Source organism: Ursus americanus, chromosome 22 (assembly GCF_024610735.1).
Source record: "Ursus americanus isolate L20-20 chromosome 22, mUrsAme1.1.p, whole genome shotgun sequence".
NCBI lineage: Eukaryota > Metazoa > Chordata > Mammalia > Carnivora > Ursidae > Ursus > Ursus americanus.
In genome coordinates this window covers 17,206,163-17,223,878 of record NC_142148.1, presented here as the reverse complement: position 1 = coordinate 17,223,878, position 17,716 = coordinate 17,206,163, and the positions used below count along the sequence as shown (strand labels likewise).

The 17,716-nt window shown below is 40.3% G+C and overlaps 1 protein-coding gene across 1 annotated transcript in view; it reads right to left on the bottom strand.

Annotated features, from left to right (window-relative positions):
- The window catches only part of PTPRT (protein tyrosine phosphatase receptor type T), a 776,661-nt gene that overhangs the window by 364,150 nt on the left and 394,795 nt on the right, over positions 1-17,716 (bottom strand). The window contains 1 exon segment of the mRNA XM_087853941.1: positions 1,131-1,240. Within this exon segment, the coding sequence (XP_087710067.1) occupies positions 1,131-1,240 (110 nt within the window).

The window sequence follows — 17,716 nt, the reverse complement described above, 5'->3', positions numbered from 1 at the left end:
GCTCTTGTGCCCGTCAAACTTACCTAAATATTTCTCCCTCACCAATACTCTTTAACCTTCCTCCTTTACGTGGGGATATTCTTCCCCTGCTCGCTCTCAGTACACCTCAGCTCCTCTCAGTACCTTTCTGCACAGGCCCTCGCTGTCTGCAGCGCATTTCAGCCTGGGGATGCTTAGAACCTTTCCCACCTCAGGCCCTCTAGAGGAACCCAGAAGCAACCTTCACCACTCCCATTTTGCAGGGGAAGAAGCGAGCCTGGAAAGAGAAGAACTGCCCGAGGTCATGTGAGACAGTGGCAGTGTGGCCAGGATGCTGGGCTCCATCCCTGCAGCTCTGGCTTCCACACTCTTCCCTCTGCACTGCTGAGCTCTCCACTGCAGCGCGTGCCACAGTCTCCCAGGGTCTCAGAATATGCGGGGTGGGGCAAGAGTCAACCTCGACCGCGTCTCCGTACTAGAATTCAGCTCGATCCACCTTCTTGAAACTCTATTGTTTGAGTTTGTTTCGCAATGGACTTCTACAGGCTTTGTTCTAAGTTTTCAGGAAGCCAGGTTGTGTTGGCTTGATGGAGGCCTTCCTGCTGGAGGAGGTTCTGCTCCACCTCTGATACAACAAGGCCCTGCTAATGCTGGAAGGGGGCTTTCTGACACCATCACCCGAGCAGCAATAAAATATGTGGGGGCCGCAAAGCGATATTAAGGTTCAAGAATCATGCAGCCCCAGTGTAGAGAATGACAATGGGATTCTCCCGGAAGCCCGGAAACCGACAGGTGCAGGATGAGCATCACGTGAGCCCTGGGGTTTTCCGGACAAACTGAACTGTCACTACTATTTGCCAGGCCGGGTCTTCTTGGCTACTCCCTGAGTGCCGACTCCTTTCAAGAGATCAGTAATCACTTCAACGTGTGGCATGTCCAGTTTTCTTTGTCCCCAGGGCTCTCAAGCAGCTCAGCTGTATGCCCTTGTGTTTTCTTCCCACTACACTGTCAGAAACCTCTGGGTAAGTTGTGTTTCTCACTCACCTTCATGCCCTCAATGGAGCTCTGCACACAGGAGGAATTCATCAACTTCACACCGAAGTAAACTGGATAAAGCCAAGCCAAGTGATAAAGCAAAAGGGTCTTCTTACCTCGTAGAGTGTGATGACCCCATTAGTCTCATTAGGAGGTTTCCACTGGATGTAGATCTTCTCCTCAAAGGGCCCTCCTTGGATGGATTCTAGGGGAACAGCTCCTGGAACTACAGAAGGGAAAAGTTAGGAACCTGATGTCACCTTCCATCCCATTTCCCCAGCCCCGTCGACCTAGAACAGCAGTTGGCCAAGCTTTCCTATAAAGACTCAGATAATGAATACTTCAGGCTCTGTGGGCCATACGGCACCTGTTGCAATTGCTCAACTTTGTGCTTGTAGCACAAAAACAAATGGGTGTGGCTGCATTCCAATAAAACTTTATTTTAAAAAAAAGGCATTAGGCTGGTGTTGACCATGGGCCACAGTTTACTAACACCTCTTCTGGAGAGCCAATGGCCTTTTATCTTGCAGACTGAGTAAGTCTGACCTTGAACTAAACTGGCCAACATACGGAGGACATCATTAGACCCCAGCACTCCCAGCGGGTGGGATTCTAGAATCACACTCTTGCCTTAGAATTTGTAAGTGAGGAATGCAAAGTGAGCCCCACTATCACTTTCCTGACCCTGCCAAGTTGTCTCCAACTATGGTTGGGGGGGGGGGGCTCCAACTATTCCTCAGTTTCCTAAATCCTGAATCCAACAGGATCTACGTGTCTTGAAACCTCAATCCACTTACAAGAAGTCTGTCTCATTCCAACAAGGCAGCTAGTTTGTCTCGCTGCTGAAGTCTCCAATGCCTGGCACATGGTAGATGCTTAATAACCATTTGCTGGTTGGTCAAGTAGATGAATAAATGACCCATGCCAGCATTTTGCCCTAATGAGTAAAACCTTTCCTAGTCTGCTTCTGTACCCAGGTCAGTTTTCCTGCCAACATCCTCCTGCTGGATTCCAGCATCATTATGACAGTCTGGAAGATGCTGAACCATAAAATAAATGGTTCTCCAAACTTCCAGTTATAACCCCCTAGGGAATCATGAATTCATGTAAATCATTACCGGATCTATTTATATTTTGGCATTATAAAAGCAGGTACTTTCACTAAGCACTTACTCTTTGATCAGAATTTTACATACATTATTTCATTTAAGCCACAAAACAGCTCTGCCCAGTATGTATTATCTCCTTTGTGCTGATAAGGGAACTGAGGCTAAGAGAATTAAATAACTTGCTCAAGGTCATCCGGCTCTTAAGTTGTAAAGAGGGAACTGAACACCTGTCTGTGAGCTTCAAAGCATATACTCTTAATCATCACGCTATGCCTCTCTCAATATAGCCTTGGCCATATGTTGCAATCAGTTCCCTATTGTTAAATTAAAATATATTTAGTTTTTCTCATTATGGACGTGATACACAGAATATGTTGAATATTAAGAATCCACAGAAAGGGTAAAAAAAGAAAAGAACAAAATCACTCATAATCCCCATAACTAGAGATATTTTCCCAGTATTTTTATGCCTATGCATATACATATTTTTAAAAATTAAACTCCTACGGCACATATTGTATTGTGACCTTCTTTTATCACTGAATGAAACATAGATTTTCAAAAAATCTTTAAATGTTCTTTGGGGCCATGCATTTTAATGCCCCATTATAGTCACCATTATTACTGGGCATTAAAATTGGTTTGAATTTTTTATGATTATAAGTAACACTGCAATGAGAATTCTTATAAGTATTTTCATGAAACTCTGCTGATATCCCTAAGATAAATTCTTGGAAATTAATTTATTGGGTCAAAGTAGATGAACAATTTTATTTTTAAGGCTTTTGACATGCACTGTCAGATTGCCTTCCACAGAGTTTGTAGCATTCTGGGTTCCCCAGAAGAAGAACATGACTATTCCCGATCCTTGCCAACACTGACTATTTAAAAAATTAAGTGTATGTGTGTGTATCCTTTTTAGAAAACTGGAGATGCAGTTTTTTTTTCAGTTTAATTGGCCATTTGCATTGATTCTTTTATGAACATGCTCTTTATACCCTGTTCTCATTTTCTTCTATGGCTCTTCATTTTTGTCCATCGTTGTCTTATGGGTTTGTAATTATAATCTGCTTTTAAAGACATAAGCTTTTTTTTTTTTTTTTGCATAGGTTACAAATATTTTTTGTCATTTTTTCACTTGCTTCTTGAATCTTTTATGTATCTAGAAGCTTCTAAGTTGTCAGATCTCTAATTGCTTTCCCTTATCTATTCATCCTTGCCATAAATATCAGGACTTTGAGCACAAAGTATTTGGAGAATTATAACAAGCAGAGAAAATCTAGTCTGGTAAATCAGGATACTAAGTGGAAGATAAAAGACGATAGATTAGTAAAAGTGCCTAGGGCAAAAGTGCAGAGGGGAGGTACTGGAATGTGGTTGGTTGCTATGTGAGGACAACAATGGAAGAAGCAAGGCCATCCTGAGAAGAAAGGATGGTCACTCATCAATGGGGAGATGGTGGTACAGAAGAGAAGCAGACGGTACAGGAGATTTACAGCTGCTAAGCGAACGTGATTTGGTGGTGATGGGTAAGGGTGAAACAGGGAAGCGATGTGTCAAGGAAGACCCCCCAGCTTGTCTCTTTTAGACACGTGGAGTGGGTCAGAGTACTGTTCATGAAAGGGAGCCTTACAGGAGGGCTAGTTTTGGAAAGGAAGCTGGTGGGTTTTGTGATGCTTCGTCTGAGGTGTGTGTAGAACACCCACATGGCAACACTGAGTAGCAGCTGGAGAGACGAGATAGGGTGACTGCTTAGAGGGGAGCCAACAAAGTCAAGAGGAACCACAATCTTGACAATCAGAAGGAAACAGAAACTGAGAAGCCATGTTCAGAGAGGAACCTCTGAACCAGGAATGGAGGCTGTCATGGAAGCAGTCAAAGGAGAATCTAGAAGGGACTGGTTCATAGTGACAGATGTGACTGGATAGTCACAGAACTGAATGTACTGTCTTCAAGGTTACCTGGGAACAACATGAGAGTAATTGAGGGGGAAAGGTGGCCTCACAGCCCTCCTGCTGTGGGCGGAGGAGAGAGCCAAAGGTGAAGGACTGTGCCCACATAAGTCAGCGATTTGGGCTGTAAGGGGCAGGGATGCAGGAAGAGCAAGGATAGACTACGGACCACAGCAGTGCACCCCCGCCTCCTGCCCACCAAAGGCAGGAGAGGTTATGGCAGGATTGCAGGCAACCAGGAAAAACCCAAAACTGAAGTAAGAGGTAGAAGAGTGGAAAAGACACAGGAAATGACTGGAGTGGTCCTGTCCTGAAAAGACAGGAATGGCGGTGGGTAGAGAGAAAGCACCTTTCCTCTTGTGAGAGAAGACAAGAAGATGTGCTGCTGCTTTGGAGCGGAAAGTTGAGGTGTCCTTGGGGCTCCATCTTCTTGAGAAGCCAGGGTGAAACCATCTACCAACGGTCAGGAATTTCGAGAAGCTTTAAGAGGTGCAAAGTGAGCTGAATGAAGAAATGCAGATGCCAGTCTTCACAAGGGTCTATCCAGGGGAGGCTGTGCGTGAGAGCATCAAGCTGCTGGCACTCAGGGAACCTGTTTTCCTCCTCCAATTCCAGTTGGGAGCAAATTCTCTTTCTCGCCGCAGATCAGAAGAATAGTCATCTGTATGTTCTTCGACGTGATCTACCCCCACCTTCCTTTTAAACCGAACTCATGAATCCGTCTGATATGTATTTTATACGTTGCACAAAGTAGAACTCTAACTATAGTTCTTTACAGTTTTCTTAGGACAATTAATTGACCAGTCAGAACTTTCCCCAGTGATTTAAAATGCCATTTTGCTAGCATGTTCGATTATTTTATATGCTGACATGTGCTGTGTGGCTCCCTGTTCTATTTCAGCGAGCCCCAGCCTCTTATTCTGACAGTATCTCATCTCTCTGCTGTGTTCATAGAATACGTTTGAATAGTTGACAGAAAAAGTTCTTTTATTATTCTTCTTTTGCAAAGTTTCCTGGGCTCTCACTATCCATGTATTTTTCCAGAAGAACTTCAGAAAAATTTTACAAAACTTCAAAAATGTTCCGTCAGAACTTTTATTCTAGTTGTATTCTTCACTTCTCTGAGGGGCAAATGACACCTTTTTTTAATGGGTCCTCCCACCAATCATGCCATATAAATCTTCACTTATTGACAGATGTCACTTAAAAATGTCCGTCACTTAAAAAGTTTTTAAAATTTCTTACAAATTGCATTCCTAGGACTTTACTGCTTTTGTTCATATGACTTTTGACTCTATTAAAAAGCTTCTTTTGTGAAATCTAGAAGACAAAAGTACATCTAATAAATCTATAGTTTATAAAATAACTATGAAGGAAACACACATGTACCCACTATCCCCTCTAATAAAACATCACTGTATCACTGAAGCACCCTGTGTGCCCCATACTGCTGACTTCTCTCTCCCCCTTTCAAAAACAAAAGACAATCATGTAACCAACCTGAATTTTATGTTAATCAGACTCATTATTTTTATTTGGAGTTCTAAATATATACATGTATCCCAAGATAAGATATCATTTCATTTCCTCTGGTCTTCTTTATATGTACAGGAAACAGAATATTTGTATTATATGATTTGCATTTGTCACTCAACATTGTTTGAGATTCATCCGTGTTGATGCATGTAGTTTTATTTCATTCATTTTATGAATACAGTCTTATTTTGTCATTCAGTAGATGGTGAGACGTACTGTAGATGGAGGACAGAGCTCCTTCTCAGAAGAGCTATCTTAGAACACAGCTCCAATGAATATTGTTGGACATTCAGTTGACTATTTATAAGATTTCATTCAGGTGTACCTGGGGATAGGATAGGTAGACTAAGGGTATAAATGTCTTCAGCTTTACTGAGTAAAGTCAAATTGTTTTCTAAAGTGGTGGTAACAATTTATACTCCCTCCAGCAATATTCTGAAAGGTCCTACTTCTCTAAATCCTTACAAACACTTAGTATTGTCAGATTTTTAAAATTCTAGACCATTTAGTAAGCATAAACTAACACTTCATTGAGGTTTTATTTGCTTTTAGCCATTTACTAAAGAGGCTAAGCATCTTTAATGTTTATTGAATATTACTGTCCTTTTCTTATTGATTTGTAGATGTTCTTTGTATATTCTTCTTACTGATCCTTTTATTGGCTATGTGTGCTATAAAAATCTTCTCTCAGTTTGTGTGTTTTCTCTTTCTCTTTATGCTACCTTCAGATAAAGATAAGTTCTTAATTTTAATGTAGTCAAATTTATCAGATTTTTTCTAGAGAAGGAGAAAGACTTAGTAACTTGATTGTAGTAATCATTTCACAATGTATATGTATGTTAAATCATGTTGTTGTACATTTTAAATATATACAATTTTATTTATCAAGTATACCTCAATAAATCTGGAAAAAAAACCAACAGACTTAGTAGCAAATGCTGTGGGAGCCCTGCCCATACACTAATGCTTACTGCAAAACACCTGTTACTCTACCTGAAGGCTGTGAAAGCAAATTTGGTCTCCGCACAGGGCAAGCAAGAGTCTCAGAGAGTTAACACCCCTAAAACATCCTTCAAGCAATGAAAGAAAGGAAGTTAATGGATGAATATCCTAGTCTCCCCACTGCTTGGTTGGGTTAACTCTGAGACATATTCTATTAATACTTTTCAAACTATCTCCAATAAAAGTGACTATCGTTGTTGAGATGGTTGTTGTTTTCAATCAGTTGTGGACCATTATTATCATAAAATACAAAACCAAAAAATAGGAAAGTAAAATTAAAAAGTAAAGGCGAAATTTAAAAACATAAAAAAATGCAAACTCCTCCTTTCAAAATACTGAATCTCTATTTCTATAATTATCTTGTCATGGACCAGGAAGAGTTCATAAGTCAATGCTGTTCCCTGGATCACACTTTGAGTGGCACGATTTTACAACCCAGTTATTCACAAGGTAATTTTCTTGATAACACACCAATACTGGCTTCCTTCCATTCCCTTCCACTCTTCAGTATGAGTGTGTCCCAGACCACTTTCTAAATCAACTACTTGCATTTGAATCATTATCCCAAGGTCAGATAAACCCAAGCAAAAATAATAAACTCTAACAAAAGAATCTTATTTAAGAAATATTTTCTCTTAGGTCATAGGAATATTTTCTTAAATTATATTCAAATAATTTTAAAGTTATGACTTTCATAAAATGTCTTCAACTCATTTGTAATTGTGTTTCCATGTACGGTGTGAGGCAGGGATCCAATTCTAATTCTTCTCCCTATTCCACCACCACTTAACGAAAAAGAAATATTTATTTACTCAACTGATCTCCATCATACCTTTGCCTCCCATCACATTTCCATATACACACATGGGTCTACTTCTATGTTCTGTTTTCTTCACTTTTTCTATTAGACTCTTCCTCCCTTTCAATACCACATCTTCCTAAGTAACAAAGATTTGTGAGTCTTGATATCTGGTAGAGCAAGACCTGCAGATTTGTACTTCGTGTTCAGGACTATCTCAGCTATTCCTGCCTTTTCTCTGGCATAAACATTTTAGGATGACCTTGTACATTTTTGAAAAATGTCTTGTTTCTAAATTGGAATTGCATGAACTAAAGATCAAATGGGAATGATTTATGTCCTTCTATATCATGTCTTGATAATATTGAGTTTTCCCACCCATAAACATGCTTATCTCTCATTTAGGTCTTTTTAAATCTCTTTCAATTCTTTCTACACTTACATATACTCTACATCTTGAAATCTTATGTTAGGTTCATTCCTAAATACCCTATATTTTTATTGCTATTGTAAATAGTATCTTTAAAAACATACCACTTACTTATTGGGTGATTAGAAATGCAATTGGCTTTTAAATGCCAACTTTTGTCAAATATGTCACATTCTCTTAATTCTAATAATTTGTGTACAAATTTCTTTGGGTTATCTATGTAAATAGTCATAGCATTGCAGTTGATAATAGTTTCGTTCTCTTCCAATCTTTTAACTCTATTTAATTTTCCTGTGTTCAACCAGAGCCATCAATATGATATTTAGCAGAGATAATGGTAAGTATCTGTGTGCTTTCCAATGTTAAAAAAAATGATTTTATTATTTCATCCTCAACTATGGCGTTTGTAGATTTCTTAGTTCCCTTTTATCAGGATAAGAAGATCCTTTTTATTCTTGGTATATAAGGATATTCTCTTTTTAAATCATGCTGAGCTTTAACTGATGCTTTTCTGTGTCTATTATAATAATGATACATTTTTGTCCCTCTCTTAATGTAGGGAATTACATTAATGGATCTACTAATGTTGAACCAATATTGATTTCCTAAAATAAACTAATATTTTCCTAGTTGTATACAGCAATGGATTGTCTGCTAATATTTTTTGGGGGTATATGCATTTAATTTTTCTATTTCTGATAATAAGCTTGTCCGATTTTGACATCAAGGTTACACTAGTGTCATAAAATGAAGAGTTAAATATTACTTCTTTTTTTGCTCTGTGAAAGTGTATATGTAAGATCGGAGACAGCACTGCCTTGAGTGTCTGTACTTTAAGACCATTCGGAACTGGTGTTTTCTTTGCTGAGAAGTTTATTAAACTACTGATTCTATTTCTCCATTTGCTGTGAAATTACATAAGTTTTGTGTGTGTGTGCTGAGTCAAGTTTTAAAGTTTATATTTTCCCAATAATTTTTCATATTCCACATGTGGTAAAATTTATCGGTATAAAAGGGTATTCAGTATCCTTATTTTATCCTTTTGTGAAATAAGCACAAGTGTATAAAACAAATATACATCTCATTAACTTATGAATAATCAATTTTATGCTCTCAAAAGGTAACCTTAACTTCATAATAATAATGAATCTTGCTTTTCATTATAATTTTATTTCCTAAACATACATCCCTAAGCACTACAGGGTTTATTATTAAATACAAATCATAATACAGTAAATAGTGCTAAACTCTTTTTATAAAGATCAGTCTGGGAGAACTAACCTCTTTACATTATTGACTTCCATTCCATGTACACATTTTATCCCAGCATTTATTTATATATTCTGGTGAGAATGTGGATTAGTGTTTTATTCCGTTTTAAAATCTTGCTTCTTGCTATAATGCTCAGGGGACATTTGCTTTGCATTATCAGATTAGTCCCCTTTAATAAGAATGAAAGGATGTTTTCATCTGTCCAATAATCCTTCCTTATGCAGCCTTACGAAAGGTGAAACGAGATAGTTTAGTTTGGTAGGTCGAGATGTGTGCTGCTAGTGATTATAGGAGTCCCTGTTTCAAACATTTCTAACCCAGAGGGAAAGGATAGAATTTAGATACACCCATCTATTACTTGGCCAGATAAGAGGTCTACATGATTGAGGATGGGATAGGGAAGGTTTGAGAAGGAAAATAGCCAGGCGGCAGGAAGCTTCTTGTCAGAGAGAGAACTGTTTGATATCTTTAAGGGCAGCCTTAAGTCACCCAAAACACAGCCTCTATCTTTAACTGGAGCATCTCTTCCCAAAACCAGCCTCTCATTAAATCCCTCTCTTTTCCTTATTTACCATATGCAGGCTTAGAGAGAGAGCTCTCATTCTCTGCACTGTGGACTGACATATAAAGATGCCATCCCCTGCTCTCCAGACCCTCACTCTGTCCACCAGCTCCATAAGCTCACCCTTGCCTTGAACCCTGGTCAGTCAGAGTTTGAGGTTATTAATGCAGTTGGACTTTGAAGCCTTTCCTCTTGGGGCCCCGGGGTGAGGAAGTGGTTTCTTTCAATGAAGTTACAGCTCAGTCATCTTTTCCCCATGTAGGTCCCCCTTTCTCAACACCGCATTGCATTCCTTTCTTCTGGCCTGGGGATGGCAGCCTCTTCTAGTTCCCAGGGCAGGTTTAAAGGTGTTCTTTGGGAAGATGTTTAAGAATCAGACCACCACCTTGAATGGCAACTCTCACTTCCATCCTGTAAACCCAAAAGTCAGCACTGCACGATGACAAAGACCATAGACTGAGCCAGACTGCCTGGGTTTGTGTCCTGTTTTGTTCTTGCCATCGCTTGCCATATAACCTGGAGCAAGTTGCTTAACCTCTTTGTGCCCCAGTTTCCTTCAAAATGAGGATAAAATAGTCCCTACTTCATAGGTGTTGTGTAGATAGATATTGAATCATCAATATATCAGCACAAGTGAAGTGCTGAGCAAAGTGCCTGGCACAAAGGTAGTGTTACTCTGTGTTTGCTCCTCCCCCTGGTCCCATCACATTCTCTGAGAACTGCTCTAGTGTAGCCTGGAGATCACCAATTTGCTTTTCTGCAGAATCAGGATTATTCGTATTTTCCTTGGTGTTCTTGCCTCTACTCTTTCTGAATGGTGTTATACTGCTCATCATAAAAGCCATATCCTTCCCATAACTTACTTAGTAGATTAAATAACTTTCTACAAGCATCTTCTGATTTCTATGGTAAATAATTTTAAAATCTATTTTGTCTCTGAGGACTCAAGATTCATTCATTCAATAACTTATTTACTGCATGCCTATTCTCTACCTGGCACTCTTCTGGGTGCTTGAAAATATGCAGTAAACAAACAGAAAAAAAAAGTGGTCTCCTCTGTGTGCATTCCAGTGAGAGAAGACAGATACTAAAATGTATAGTGAAATACATAGTACATCCAATGATAAATGCTAATGAGAGACGTGAAGCAGAGAAGAGAGACAGTGTGGTGCCTGAGGCTTCTAGTTGTTCACAGAAAGATCGAGGAAGATCTCCCTGAAAAGTGACATTGACTTGAAACAGGTGAAGGAACCACCCTGTTTATTTGGGGGAAGATCATTCCAGCCAGCAGAAATGGCCCTCACAAAGGTGCTGAGGGAGGAACACAGCTGGCATATCTGAGAAGAACAACAATTAGATCTCTGTAGTAAGGCAGAGGCAGAAGGAGATGAGGCCAGAGAGGCAGCCAGAAGTAGTTGTGGCCACGTGGGGCCCCAAAAGCCACTGTAAGGACTAGGGCTTTTCATTACAGTGACATGAGAAACCGTTGGAAGGTTCTGAGCAGAGGGCTAATGATATGATTTGCCGCATGGGTTCACAAGATCATCCTCGCTGCTGTGCTGAGAAAAGAGTGTAGGGGCCAGAGCTGAAGCTGAATGATCATTTAAGAGAGTACTGTAATAATCCAGGTGGGACATCACAGTGGCCTGGACCAGAGAGCGAGGAGTAAAGGCTGTAAGCAATGGTCGAGGTCATGCTATTGACTGAAAGATAAGCCAAGAGAACGTGCTGATGGATGGGATGTGGGAAATACGCAGAGCTGCTGCTTTGCCCAAAGCAAAGGGGTGCCAACCACAGAGAATCCATGTTGAAAAGTATTTAGGGCCTTGGGTGTGATAAAAGTGAGCGATCAAGGTTTTTGACTCAAGCTACTAATAAAAGGCAGTTGGGATTAACAGAGATGGAGAAGACTGTGGGAAGAGAGTTTGGTGGTGGCTGAGGGGTGATCGGGAGGTCAGCTCTGGACATGTTTAATTCCAGAGACTGATTAGCAATCCAGCTGGCCAGACTGAAGAGGCAGGTGGATAAATGACTCTGGAGGGCAGGGGAGAGGTCCAGCCCTGGACACCAATGGGGGAAACCATTAGTATATTGCTGGATTGTAAAGCCAAGATATTAGAGGAAATAATTAGGGGAATCAGTGTGGATCGAGGGTCAGAAAACTACGGCTACAGCCAAATGCAACCAGCTGCTTGTTTTAAATAAAATTTTATTGGAACCCTGGCACACACATTCATTTCTAGAGTCAGAGTGAGATATTTGAGATGGAGTTTACAGAGGTATTACAGGTTATTCTAAAATGGCCCCTTGCCCATGACTAACAGATATTTTGCAAAGATCCTTGCTTTGGTTTCTTTTTACATTCTGTTGATTAAAATCTGCGTTCCATATCTGATACTGGCCGCACCGCTGAGTGTGTCCTCTTGGCAGAGAGTAAGTTGAGGGCTTTACATACAGACTTTCATGTAGAACACTCTAAAGGGGTTGGTGGTATTATCATCCCATTTCACAGACAGGGACACTGCAGTGCCAGGTATTCGAGTAACAAAGGCTGCATAACAATGTCGTGGATGGAGCCTGAATAGAGCCCACATCCTTCGGACTCCAAAGTATTTTCTGAATTGGCCCTTTTGTCCATATTCTAGTAGATGCGGGTTCAGAATGGCTGAAAAACACTATCACCACCTGTGAGTGGCAAAGCCAGGTTCTCTCTGCTGTGGACCAAGGCTCTTTCGGCCACACCACACTACTGCTCTCCAGGTCAAGATGTCCTTCCAACGGAGCAGACTTACTTTCTTTTGATTCAACTGGGTCCTTCCCACCCCTCTCTCTCTCATCATGAAAAGATTTCTTGGAGAAAGATTCCGCTTTCTTCTTATCTTCTCATTCTGTGTTACTTTAGTCTTTTTTTTTTTCTTTATACTTCTTTAATGAGTCCACATATTCCCTCCCCACAATTTCATTTCTTCTTGTATCTAACAGCACAGAACTTTCCATCCTTCTGACAGAGTTCTACAACAAAGGTTAATTACTTTATAATTTCATTCCCTTAAAAAAAAAGCGCACTGAAATTGCTAATTTTAACTGTGCTTCTTGTCAGTAGGTTCATGTAAATTCACTGTAATTAAACCAGATGTTTTCTTGTGCCTAAAAGTCAGGTGGTAATTTAAGGGAAATTTTCATTTCAACATAAAGGGGGACAGAGTGTAATCAAGGGAAGGTTTCTCCTTTCCTGTTTTCCTTTCTTCTTCCCATTTTCATATCTGGGAAGTGGGGCTGGTAGTGGTGAACCCTGCGGGCAGTCATGGGAGAGCAGGAAGCTCGTGCAGAAAGAGCAGAGCTCTGCGGAGTCAACAGAGGTTCCCATCTTGTTTCTCTTGTCTAGGTCTTTTTTTTTTTTGGCCTCTCCATTCCAGGGGCCATATTTGTTGGCTGGTTGGTTCATTATAAACAGACTCAGAACTAACTTAAGAAAAGTCAAAATAATTTGAAAATGGTTTGAAGGTCACCAGAATCTATAAGTGTGTCTGATGGAGACATGACAGACGTCCCAGTCTTGTGGAAGGAAAGATTTTTTTCTGGATAAACTTTTACATTTTAAGATGTCATACATATATCTTTTTTTCTTTTTCTTTTTTTCTTTTTTTTAAGAGAGAGTGCATGCAAGGAGTGCAGCAGGGGGAAGGGGAAAGAGAGAATCTTAAGCAGGGGCTGGATCTCACAGTCCTGAGATCGTGGCCTGAGCCAAAATCAGGAGTCAGATGCTTAACCGACTGGGCCACCCAGGCACCCCACGAATATATCTTTTTAATGGAACTCTGCAGTGGTGCATCAGTAAATGTTTCACAACCAACTTCCCAGGAAAAACAAAACACCAACATGTTTGCCGGTATCCACGGTGTAAAGTCGCCAACGTGACAATTTTGAGCAATGAATATGGAATCACATAACTAAGAGGTGAGAAAAGAGGCTAAGGAGCAGCTCTAGCAAGTCAGTATGAGTTGGATCTGAGTACAGATAGCATACGTCACACCTATCCTCCCCTTCTTAAACAGTGCATATAAGCAGGCCCTGAGATATGGGGAAGAGGCATGGACTTTGATATGAGACATTCACTCACCAAATAGTTAATAAGCACCTACTATGTGCTTGCCAGACAATAAACGTGTGTGTGTCTATGGACTTATGTACACACACATGCACACACAGCATTTCAGATGATGATGAATGCCATAGAAAAAATAAAGCACAGACGGTGGGGGAGGTTTGGTACGTTGTAGGATTATCTAATAGATGGTCAGGGGAAAGAAATCATGGGTGAGATTTCAGGATCGATTTACTGGCTCTGCCACTTGTTGCTTGACAGCCTGGGACAGGTTCCTTGAACTCTCTGAGCCTCAGAGTTCTCTAAGCCATATTAAAAAGCACCAACACTGCAGGATTTGGTGACTCACTGCAGGAATGAAGGATATCAGCACAAGGCCTAGGTCAACACGGGCATTCACAAACCACAACCGCATTTCTCCTCACCTTGTGTCATATCTCAAGGTCATCTTCGTAAACCTCAAAAACGTACTGAGCTCTAGTTAAATGATGTTTTCAGGACCTGCTAAGGTAAGTATAGCTTATTACCCTTCCACTAAATGACTCCGGATGGTTGCCTTGTTATTTACTGCCTTTTATACTTTTCTTCTCAGTTCCCTCTTTTCTAGATCTCATGTGTTGTGTCTTGTTACTATACATGCACCTGTCCCTAGCAACGTGCAGCATCCTTCTAGCTTCCTATCACCTGAGGAACCAGATACTGAGGCTTCTAGAAATGCACACAAAATACAGGCACTCATTCCTGAGACACGTCAGTCTTTCCTACAGTGCAAGTCCATTTACCATATTAAGTAATATACGTATTATATGTCATTAATCATATCACATATCAATTGTATTACTATATTTCGCACATATTAATTATAATCAATTATATTTTATATACCTATTATAAATTCTAGGGGAGCCTCAAACTCCTTACTGTAAAATAGGAAAAATAATATTGTTTGCTTTCTCATATTTGGTGTTAAGATGAAGGAATCTACATTGCTGGTGAAAATGTAAAATGATACAACTTCTGAGGAGGAGCGTCTGTCGACATCTAACAAAACTGCGTGTTTGTTTCTCTTTTGACCCCAGCAATCCCACTTGTAGGAATTTACCATGAAAATACAACTGCACAAATACCAAACCGCGTAAGCACGAGGCTATTGGCTCCAGTATTAGTTGTCATAGCACGTAATGGGAACCACCAAAGTGTCCACTGCCCCCTGCCTGAATAAAGCATAGCATATGCACATAACGAGTCTCATGCAGCTATCAGAATGATACAAACCGTCCACACCCATATGCAGTGGTTTCCGGAGTATAGTAAGTGAACAGAGACATGTGGTGCTATCCTTTATATAAAAATAAGAGAAAGAGAAATGATTTTTACCGTTTTTTGCAAAATCGACTATGGGAAAAATCATCTCTGAAATGAATAAAAATGGTGACCTTCTGCGTGTGGACAGGAACAGTGTGAGAGACGGAGATAGCGGTACTACCTCTGAGTGTTTTTTTTTTTTTTTTTATAGTTTTGACTTTTTTTTTTTTTTTAAGATTTTATTTATTTATTCGACAGAGAGAGAGACAGCCAGCGAGAGACGGAACACAAGCAGGGGGAGTGGGAGAGAAAGAAGCAGGCTCATAGTGGAAGAGCCTGATGTGGGGCTCGATCCCAGAACGCCGGGATCACGCCCTGAGCCAAAGGCAGACGCTTAACCACTGTGCCACCGAGGCGCCCCTATAGTTTTGACTTTTGAACCATGCAACTGTTTTGATTTTAAAAACAATAAAATTAAAAGGAGGGGGGAGGTAAACCTTAAAATGGAAACAAACGAATCTAACTGGGCATCAAATGGATAATAAAACCTCACAGATCAGAGACTAAGCCTTTGAACATGGTATTTTGGTTGCTTCAGGAGAGAAAAACAAAAGAAAATCTTTAACCTAACATACTACCTTTCCTGTTTTGGGGGGATTGGTACTGTAATTCTGAAACTCTTTTATTATGCATTGTAGGATGGAGCAAATGAAGAAATGTGTGGATGGTGAGAACCAGGGTTCTCACAGTGAGAGGAAGGAGATCTATGTATGGAATGAGGCTAAGAGGTGATTTGAATCAGTGCAACCTTGTGATTTAAAACAGATAAATTATATCCCTCTGTTCTACCTCCTTGAACAGTCTAGAGGCGGTAACACCCCATCGATCAAGCTAAGATGTATATCTTAATGCCAAAATACCACTTCCCACTGAAAGCAACCAGAAATCCTTAGACAAGTGGTTGACTTCAGGACTGGAGCAGAGATGTTACAAGGGTGGTCTAGAATAATTTGTTATGGCAGAAGCAAGGAAGACTAATGAGAACATGTCAAAAGAACCTAGGAGTCAAGCCACTAGCCACAGATGAGACAATGTGAGCATCGAAGAGAATTATAAATAGCACTGGATTTTAATACAAGGAGTCAAAAACAAATGATCCATGAGTCAACGAGAATACTAAAAACGGGGAAGGGGATGGGGAGAGAAAACCCTTCTGTAAAGAATACTAATTAACACATGTAGAGGGGATGACAGATTTAAAATTCACCCTTTTAGGTGCCTGGGTGGCCCAGTTGGTTAAGCGTCTGCCTTTGGCTCAGGTCATGATCTTGGGGTCCCGGGATCGAGCCCCGCATCGGGCTCCTTGCTCAGCGGGGAGCCTGCTTCTCCCTCTCCTCCCCACTCATGCTCTCTGTCACTACCTCTGTCTCTCTCTCTCCTCAAATAAATAAACAAAACCTTTTTAAAAATAAAATAAAATTCATCCTTTTATAAATACCAGTGTAGTAACCGATTCAGGTGAGGATTATTAAGGAGGCTAAGACCACTGGGTGAAAAGTTCGTGGGGGAATCGGGGACTCACCAGACCTCTGAGCCCCACTGCACAGAGAAGCTGATCTACAAAGGGGAAAGAACCGTGTTTCCAGCAGAGGGACTCAAATCTAAGTGACCAAAGGCAGCATGTCAGGGGCTCCCTGACAGTATGTAACCCTAGACACGATACAGTGAAAACACACATCACCAACCCATGTGGCGGTTTTGCCAAAACAGTCTCTTCTTCTGGTTTTGTCGCATAAAATCATGCTTACAGTGACTGGAAATGTGAATGCGGATTGTCTACTTGACTATTTTTCAACCAATGCTAAGCTTCTTAGATGTTCTATACTATCATAGCTATAACATATGCTCTCACGGAGTTGAGAGATCAGATGTTGGGATTTCTGCCATTTACTTTTAAATATTTAAAAATATTTTATGTATCTTTATATGTGATAGCTCCATTTCAGACATATCATATATATATGATATATATATATGATATATATATATGACATATATATTTATATATGACATATATATTTATATTTATATTTATATTATATAAATAAATATATATTATATATATTATATATATATTATATATATAATATATATAATATATATATATATAATATATATTATATATATATGTTTGGCACTGAAATTGCCAAATCTATAAATTCCCCAGAAGACAATTTTGGAGCCGAGACAAAAGCAGCATGAATCCAGGCAGCTCAATCCGAGAAGCTGCTCTGTGGTTTCCTGAGAGGGGATCCACTAGAGCCACGATCCCACCTCAGCCTGTCCTTGCGGTGAATGAGCTCCCCACAAACAGAAATGGTGCCTCTTCCCTCCTTAGGAGGAATGGAACCTGATCCCAGCAGAGAGAGGGGCCCGTGCTCCCCAGCAGTCTTCCCTCAGCACAGCAGGGCCCGAGCTGGGAGCCTGGGACCGCTGTCTTGGGTGTTGCTGTTTTTAATATGATAATGTCCACACGTCTCTGCAGAGTAGGAATTGATGTTTTATTAATGGTGCTTAATTAAAGTTTAATTTCAAAGCATTGCTGCTCTCGAGTTATTTTGATAAGGGCT